We start from the raw sequence: 9,171 nt of genomic DNA on the forward strand, positions 1-9,171 counted from the left end.
TCAGGCCATGGGTAGACATTGGTGGAATACTTCCAAAGTTGTCAAGGTAAAGTCTTCCATCAAGGGGCAAACCTGATTAAGCTGATGGTGATCCTGTCAGTGATGTTGGGGATGTTCAAGTTTGTCTTAGGAGGAGCTCAAGAGTTCATTTTACTCCCAAGAGGTTTCTGGAGTAAATATATATTTTGTTTTTGTTTAAGGAGAAGGAAAGATATATGTTATATCTTGTCTCTGTGGAGGAGTTTTGCACTTAACTGCCTGTGTCTTAGGTTGTGGGATGCTGCATTCCACCACATAGTTCTTGGGTTGCTAGGTGATGGAGCTACTCTAAGTATTCTTAGAATGTATTAATTGAATGTAGATTGCAGTTGATTTGATCTTGTTCATGGTGGAGCTTCTGCAACTGACTCCACAACTGTGTAGTTGTTCAATAAACACTTCTACTTAGGCTGGTTTCTGGTTCTTCACTACACTGACATAAACAACCTTGCTCATAGATTAAGCATGTCCTCTTGCTAGTTATAATGTCTGAAAACCCACATGGCTCTTTTTTTCAGTTTCATAAGAACCATTGCATTTCACTTTGATCAAGCACATTACAATAGCATTCAAGAAGATTTGACGGTCATGTACATGGTTTTGTAATGTAAAGTTCTATGTTTCTGGAAAATAAGCATGCAACTGTTTTGTAATGTAATGCAGCTCACTTATTTATGCTTTAATATATGGCAGGATGATATTGGAGTGTCAGGTATGTGCATATGTGTGTCTTATACTACTCCTCATTGCCCTCTCAGCCTAATGTTGACCGGAGGACGATGCCAAGTCATGGTGTTGAGGCAGTAGGAACTTTTTATACAGATTCAAAATGTGGTTTGCATGTATACATTTGGCGTCCACAAGCAAACAAACAAACAGCACTGTTTATATTCATAAATGTAGGTTTTTATCTTAAATATATTAACTCACATATACTTTTATAGTTGGGAGTTGATTGGGCATCCCAGGGTGGAAATGCAAAAGCCCTGTTTGCTTGTGGACAAACTCAAAATTACATATTTCTGGTTTTGTTCAAATCGTCAGAGATTTTCTCTTGTCAATGGCAGGTGACCTTTTCAGTGAATGAAGGGAAAGTAAACATCGCCCAATACTGGTGAAGGTATGGGGAAAAGGGTTTCTCTTTGGGGGAATAAAATATTCCCTTTGAAAAACAATGAAGAATTGAATGTGCCTGTGCTCTGGAGTTCTTGTATGTGATGATACATGTGTATACACCCTCACACAAAAATATATATTTGCATGCAAACATTAAGTTCATAAAAGGAATTTAGGAACAAGACTAGAAACATATAACTGTCGAAACTGTACTGATGTACCTCTGGATTATTATGAGTGCCAGAAAGTCATAAATGCACATCCATACTAGGGAGAACCACAGTGTTATGTACACCAGACTAGGCCTAAGTATAAAACAATCTTTCACCTACATTTGCCCTACCTTCCTCTGCATAACGGTTCTAGCACTGACCTTTTACCCAGTTATGTGAGAAATAAATGCCAATTAGTTTCCTTGAAATTAGCCTTATTTATCATGCATGAGGATTCTTAGAAAAGTCCCCTGCACATGATGTACATAACAGGATTAAAATACTCTGTATAAAAGTAATGATCATCTTCATCCTAGGGCAACAGAACTATTTTGCATAATTGCAGGCATTGATTTAGGCTCATTTACATAATTGTACTCACAACATATAAATTGTGGTAGGAAACCCGAGGCTATCTTCATGGTATAAAAGAATCATACCTTCACTAGATAAGCAGAGGAGACGGTTCCACGCTGACACAAGATACTGAGGTCTCGGCCTGCTGAAGCTTCAACACGCAGTGGTCTGACATTCCTTGCGGGTGTCACATCAAGACCAAGACGGTCCCCTCAGTTTCTTCCATCAGGTAATGGGGTTGGCTCTTTCCTAGAGGATTCTTTACTTTACACCCTGATACATGCTAGGTATCCTTAGGTACACTTAGGTAGGGTCCGCATCATAGGAGTACGCTTTATTACTGTCAAGTTTATATGCCTACATATATTCACTGTTTTAGCACCATGGTAGATTTCTACCTTTTATTTACTCTTTTGGTGATTGTAATGTTTTACATTTGCTTCTGTCTGAAGTTTAGTGGTAAAAGTGGTGACTGAATATAATGATGACGATTACTATTACATCTGGGGCAAATCATTACAATATGAAAGGTATCAGGAATGGAAATTTTATCACAAATAAACGCTTGTAACTCCGATATTTTTGTCCAACCTCACTTGGAAACTGTAGTGGATGCTATTGAACGGGGGTGGTGCGGCAGGGGTAAGCGAAGGCGGGGAATAGAAAATAAAATAACAGACTTGTCTGGGTGACGACGGCCTTCTTCGTCTTTTTCGCGCCAAAACAGGTGGAGAATCAGGCCTTATGGGCCTGGCGGCGCAGGGCACGCCTTAAATCCCCGAGTTCACCTGCCTTGTCGAACAGAGACACGAGACACTCTGTTGGGCGTAGAAAACCAGGTTTATCGGCTGCAGCCAAGCACAGTTGTCCCAGAAGTACGTACAGCGTATATTCTGAGGAGTCTGCCACTTTAGTCCGTGGCACACAATCTTTTATAGCACACATATTTACAACGTTTACTCCCTGTACACACAAAGCAAGCCAATAGGAAAAGTTGGAAAACAAGCTATCAGGTGTCCCAAATACGCCCCTCTCTCAAACCCGGTATGTTACCCCTCCCAACAAATTAATCAGTGCTAGTACCGACAATCCAATTTTGCAGGTGGCAGGACGTATTTGTGTGCCTCAAAAGATAGTTGTGTAACAAGAGAATACAAGGAGAGGATAGCGAAGGCCAGTCGGATAAGATAATGTAAGGAAAGAATAGGAAAAGCCAAATAGTCAGTCGAGACAGGGATCAATCAACCCAGAAATGGATTAGCGAACTCGGCCAGATCCTGACATCGGTTTCGTAAACAAGGGCAGGGGGTTACTCTTTAACAGAAGAGACACGTAGCAGCTGAGAAAAGCAAAAACTCTCCGTTGGCCGTGCTACCTGAGTGAGGGCAACACAAAATGGCGACGAGACACAAAATGGCGGCTAAATACGGGACGAAGTCAGAAACCGAAGAGCCTCACAGGAAGTACACAGCCTCCCAGAATTCCCTGCCAATCACAAAGCTTCTTCACAGCAGGATTGTGATTGATCTGAATGCCATGGTTTGGCGCTCAGACGGAAACAGGGAGTCTGTGCATGTTCCAGACCAGGCTGTGCAATGCTGCCTGGTGGGGAAAGAAGTGCGTAGAAAAGTTAGGCCGGCCCAAGAGGGCCAGCCAAACTGTCCTGCACATTTTATAGTGTGCTTAACACTCCTCCCCCTGGCATTAGTTATTATTATTTTAGTTTCCCTTTTTGAACTGCTCGCTTAGCAGTGAGGTGACGCACCTCCACCTTAGAAAAGAAGCTGCCGCTACTTGGAAAACATCAATTGATGAAGCAGATTTAATGTAAAAAATGTCAACAAACTGCGGTGATAGCTGGACATCCCCAGGTTCAAATAGGGTTCCAACCCACAAACGGATTTGACCATAATGAAATGGCACGTCTAGCGCTTTGTCAGTGGGGAGGCCTGCGAAAACTGAATTTCTTTCTTAAATTTCCAGCAGTTTATGGCACTTTTCGCATGCTACACATCTAAAAAAATTGGCACACGATTTGAAGCTCTGAAAAAAAATGTAGTCCTCCAAATTAAAATGCCTTTGCTTTGCCTTACTAAAATTGAACCCAATCCTTTATATCGAATTTCCAAATTAAGGAATCTGATCATCATGCTTTTTGTTTTCCTTTTTAAGACTCAAAACATGAAAATCCTTATTCGGCAGTATAATTTGTTTCACCACACCAAAATTGCCCACGAGGTAAAAGTAAGGCTTTTGAACATTCTATTTAAAAACGATTTCACTGTATGTCTCCCGGAGCAGACAAAGCGTCACATTTAGTCTCGACGTCAAATCTTAACGCAGTGAAGATCTGTGATCCTCAGCCCAAAGCTGTAGCTATTTCTGCTTCCCGAACGGTACAGTAGAGAGTGAAACATCTTTGAACAGCAATGAATCTCTGCATCTTTCATCCTTAAAAAACAGAATCCCACTATGTATGATGTAAACTATCTGAATGCAAATCCATCACTGAAAAGGCTATTTGAACCAGGGAAAGTTTGTTGTGTCTGGCTTTGATCGGCAATACCGTGAATTATGTATCGGGATGGCTGGTATTTACTGCAGTAATGTTAAAGCAGTAACATCGAAATCCTTGCTTCAGAACAGTCACATAGGTGCATGGCATCAAAAACGTGCAAAGACTTCATCCACTTAATAGTTCACCTCCTACTTAAAAAAATGATCACAGAAAATTCAGGGAAATGGAAAAGAAATCGTTTAAAATTCTATTAACATTGATAAAAGTGTTCTTCTTAACAAATCTATAAAAGAGTACAAACAAACCATTATTAATGCAAAGAAAGCGTACTTCTGGGAGAAAATGATGTATGAACAAACTTCACAAATGATCTTCTCATTTTAATTTGCTCATTAGAGAAGAAAAGGGCTCTCAATAAGCCACAACACAGTCATTACGGTATGGGCAGACTACATAATGAAAATTACGGAGTATTTTAATTGCTTGGTTTAAAATTGGGTTGTAATTGTGAACCTGTCAAAACATTGTGAATTTAGTGCTATACCTGCTGGTGGGATGACCATTTCGTGGCAGACCTTTTACTCTATCTAAAGTGACATACCTTTCATTGAGTCTGACAGAGTTTCCTCCATGACAGCAATGGAAGTGTCACGCACTTAAATGTAAGTAAAGAGCACCAGCCAGCACAGAGGCACTGTACCGCTTGACACTGGTACCAGAGATGTGGGCAAGGATGACGTACATCTACAGTATCTGATTATGTGGACGTGGCCCGGATGTCGGACACACTCTAGAAGAGATTGAAAACTTCAAACAGTAATTCTTGGAGCACACATGCACAATTTAAAATCTCAGTTTGTAAAAATCACGTTTGTAAAAATCACAAAAAACCTGCAAAGATTATCAGTTGGGCTCTTGTAGTTCTTTTCTTTATTTTCACCACACTCTAATCCCTTTGTAGCCAACGCGTTTCGCCGTGGTTGGGTTGACCTACTGCTTCGTCAGGGCTGGAAATAATACAGACTGCACATTTGTAATTTACAGACAACAGCACCATGGGCCCGATTCACAGAACTAACTTAAGACAAAATTCTAATCTTACGACCATTTTCGTATTCACAGAAGGCACTTACTCATTTTGGTATTCACAGAAGACACTAAGAGCCAGATGTAGGTAAAAGTCATTTACCGATTTTTAAATACCGAATTTTACCGAATCGGTATTCAAAAATCGGTAAATGAGATGTAGGTAAAAAATCAGTATTTTTTACCGAATCGGTAAAAGTCGGTATCTGACTTTCGGAATTTACCGATTCGGTAATTACCGAATCGGTATTTCCCGAATCGGTATTTCCCATTCATCCCTATGGGCCGAAAGGCCCATAGGAATGCATTGGAATTACCGAATCGGTAAATACCGAATCGGTAAATACCGAATCGGTAAATTCCGAAACGGGAAGCAAGCAAAAGTGAAACTAATGAAAACAGCCAATCAGGTTGCACCACCCTCCCCCTCCCAACCAGGAAGTGGCTAACCAGGCAGCTGCAACTAATTAGAAGGTTCTGGAGAGGCAGTCAGAGCACAGCACAGACACAGAGCTGCAGGGAGTGATTCGTTGTACTTTACCACAGTGAAAATGGCCGGCAGCAGTGAGAGCCAGAGGCAGAAAGGAAAAGGAAATCAAAGTTCAGCAACATGGAGCTGCAAGTACTAGTGGAGGAGGTGGTGAGAAACCACAAACAACTGTTTTGCAGACACTCCCTCACAGTAGCTGAGTCAGCAAAACGCAAGCTGTGGCGTGATATTGGTGAAAGGGTGAATGCTGTGGAAGTGACAAGCAGGAGCCTAGATGACCTCAAAAAACGCTTCTACGACATCAGGAGTCTCACCAAGAGAAAGATGTCGGAGCTATATATGCAGGCTGGTGTCACCGGTGGAGGCAGGAACCCAGCGCCCCCCCTGAGTGACCTGGAGGAGTTGGTGGCATCTACCATCGAGCCAGACAGTGTGGTGGGCTTGGGAAATGTGGACAGCACAGCCAGAGCTGGGAAAAAAAAGTAAGAGTCATGCGCAGCATGACACCCCATACCAACTTGCCTCCCCTAACCCTTTGTGCACAGGCCAACCCCAGTCCAGTACTGCTAGCACCATACAGGAGCAATGCATTATGGGAAATGTAGTCACCTAACATAAGACCATGTGTAACTGCACAGACATCAGCAAGGCAGTGAAAATAATGCAGAATAATGACAGTAACATGTGTAATGCATTTATTTAAGTGACTGTGACACAGTAGCACTCAGTTGACATACGCTTATTTATACCTAGGGGCAACATCAGCCAGTCAAGCCACAGCTACAGCAGGGACTGTACCAGCGAGGGAGCAGAGTGACGTGCCAGGGCCTAGCCAAGTCCATGCCTCGCTGGAGGAAGAACACACAACTGTCACCTCCCAGGATGAGGACACATTCCACACACCTGAGTTTCCCCACTCCCCACACCTCTCACAATCCCCTTCATTGCTTTTCTCTCCTGAGACCTCCCCAACTCTGTCACAGCCTGCACCTGCAACCTCACCAGCCAGGAGGCGAGTCATGGCCACACTGCCACTGGTGGAGGCAGCTGAGGGAGAGGCCCAAGCCACTGCCCCTGAGAGTCCTGCTGCACTGCAGACCACCACAGAGTCTTTCACCTTGCGCAGACGGCAAGGCAGGCCCAGCAGTACAGGTGTTCATGGAGAAGGCTCACTGTTCCGTGGTCCGGAAGGGAGTATGGTGCGAATCCAACGCCAGCAGGGGAAAGCAATACAGGCCTGCCACCGCCAATTTCGTGTCCTAAATGAAAAAATTGGAGAAATGGGGATGGGCATCAGAGACATGGTGGAAAGCAACAGGGAGATATCGAAAACCAATGCTGACCTAGCTGCAGGAATGCAGCAAATGGGCACTGCAATCAACCAGCTGTGCTCAAAACTGGACAGCCTTGAGCACACACGGCGCAGGGACGCCCGTGTAAACAATAGGGCAATGAATCGCCTAGCCACTGCCACATCACAGCTCTGCAGCAGAGGCATTAACATGCAGGAAAGCCTAACTCAGAACACAGCTGAGGTCACCAGGGGCATGGCTAGGATCACCACTGCCCTCGAGGCAATGATCATATCAAACACTGCAGTGGATCCAGCCCTGGATGTGGCTGGGGGAGATGATAGCAGCAGCCGCAGCAGCATGTCAAGCGCTGTGGTTCACCCACGTAGGAACAGCAGGCGCCCAGCTGAGCCTGCAGGCCATGAGGGAAGCAGTGAGCAACACCCCAGTGGCTCTGGGAAGCGCGAGTGAAAATAACTTGGCCGGTGTGGGTGATGTAACCCAGGACATGTTGTCCCCATCTTTCTTTACTTTGATTTGTTGCACTTATGCGGATTTCCGTTGTGGCTACATAAAGCGCGGGCGCAAATAACTTGGCCGGTGTGGGTGATGTAACCCAGGACATGTTGTCCCCATCTTTCTTTACTTTGATTTGTTGCACTTATGTGAAGTAGTGTGGCTCACTGGTTAGAGGCGGCAGACCCGAGAGCAGAGGACGGCCCGGGACCAGGGTTCGATTCCCGACGCGGCAGGTTTCTGGACCAGGGTCAGCGGACTCGATAATTCTCTCGCCTCGGTGCTCACTCTGATCAGCGATCACACTCGGCAACTCTGGGCATTAGCTTGTCTCATCTTCACTAACGGCCAGACCAGACCGCCGGGGATGCCTGGTCTCACCCTGGAGATACCCACTAAGGGACCATCTCTCAGGGAAGCCAGGAAGGGTTTCGCAGCGGTCGAAGCGCGGAGATACTCCTCCGGGAGTCAATCCTAGCGCTATATAAACCTGCAAATAACGTTGTGGCTACATAAACATACGTTGGTGCCATACACTACCTGTCTGTGTCTCATTACTTATTTAGAAATAGTTGCTTGTAATTTCCTCACGTCTGTATCTGCCATCACTTGGTGTTGTCACTCCAGCAGGTTGTCTTTCAGGCACAGCATAGTCGTCATCATGATCCTCGTAGTCAGACAACTCCACCTCAGTACCCTTCCTCACAGCCAAGTTGTGTAACATGGCACAGGCAGCAATTATCTTGCAGCAGGTGATGGGGGTATACTGCCTTGCACCTCCACTCTTGTGAAGGCATCTAAATCTGCTCTTCCAGATGCCAAAGGTTCGTTCTACCACATTCCGTGTACTTTTGTGGGCCCGGTTATACCTCCTTTGGCTGGGTGTGGAGGGGTTGAGGTAGGGAGTGAGGATAAATGAACGTAGGGCATGTGCACTGTCTCCTAAAAGGGAAATGGGAATACATTACTCACATGCATACTTGTAATTCTTACTGCAATAGGTGTGGGTGGGGTAGCACACTGTGTCTTACCTAGGAGGAATCCTTCACCAAATTCCCCTGCAGACAGCCGTGCATAGATGCCGCTGTTCTGGAAAATTTAGGAGTCGTGGCTACTCCCAGGGAATTTTGCTACAAGGTCAGTGATGACAAACTTTGCATTGCAGATCACCTGCACATTGATGGTGTGTGTGGACTTCCTATTCCTGTAGATGTATTCCGTGGCAGCAGGGGGACAAATGGGGATATGCGTGCCATCAATGCAGCCGATGATATGGGGAAATCTAGCCACCTGGAAGAATTCAGATTTGGTTTGAACCAGGTCAGCATGGGTAGCAGGAAAAGACATGTAATGCTCCATCCTCTGCAACATGGCGTCAAGGAATTTGTGGAAAAACCTTGATAGGCTGCTCTGGGTCACCCCACCCACCGCAGCAACCATGCTCTGGTAGCTCTGAGACGCGAGCAGGTGGAGGCTGCACAGCACCTGTACATGGGGTGGATTTGCATGTGCCCTTGGGGTAGTGTGCTGCAACAGTGGTTGGAG

The 9,171-nt window shown here is 44.9% G+C and overlaps 1 protein-coding gene across 1 annotated transcript; it reads left to right on the plus strand.

The window, feature by feature from the left end:
• Positions 1 to 5,938: 5,938 nt before the first annotated feature.
• Positions 5,939 to 7,581, plus strand: LOC147723937 (uncharacterized). Its single transcript, XM_086917958.1, has 2 exons — positions 5,939 to 6,297; positions 6,570 to 7,581. Exons 1-2 carry the CDS (start codon positions 5,939 to 5,941, stop codon positions 7,579 to 7,581), a joined length of 1,371 nt encoding a protein of 456 aa, XP_086774084.1.
• The last annotated feature ends 1,590 nt before the right edge of the window (positions 7,582 to 9,171 follow it).

The sequence above is a fragment of the Lissotriton vulgaris genome, chromosome 4_1 (genome assembly GCF_964263255.1).
Source record: "Lissotriton vulgaris chromosome 4_1, aLisVul1.2, whole genome shotgun sequence".
NCBI classification, from domain to species: domain Eukaryota; kingdom Metazoa; phylum Chordata; class Amphibia; order Caudata; family Salamandridae; genus Lissotriton; species Lissotriton vulgaris.

What these genes read in the sequence shown, in the direction of transcription:
- LOC147723937 (XM_086917958.1), top strand. Translation starts at nt 5,939, where the DNA reads ATGGAGCTGCAAGTACTAGTGGAGGAGGTGGTGAGAAACCACAAACAA. An exon ending in ACAGCCAGAGCTGGGAAAAA is followed by an intron (nt 6,298 to 6,569) that starts AAAGTAAGAGTC and finishes TTATTTATACCT; the next exon opens with AGGGGCAACATCAGCCAGTC.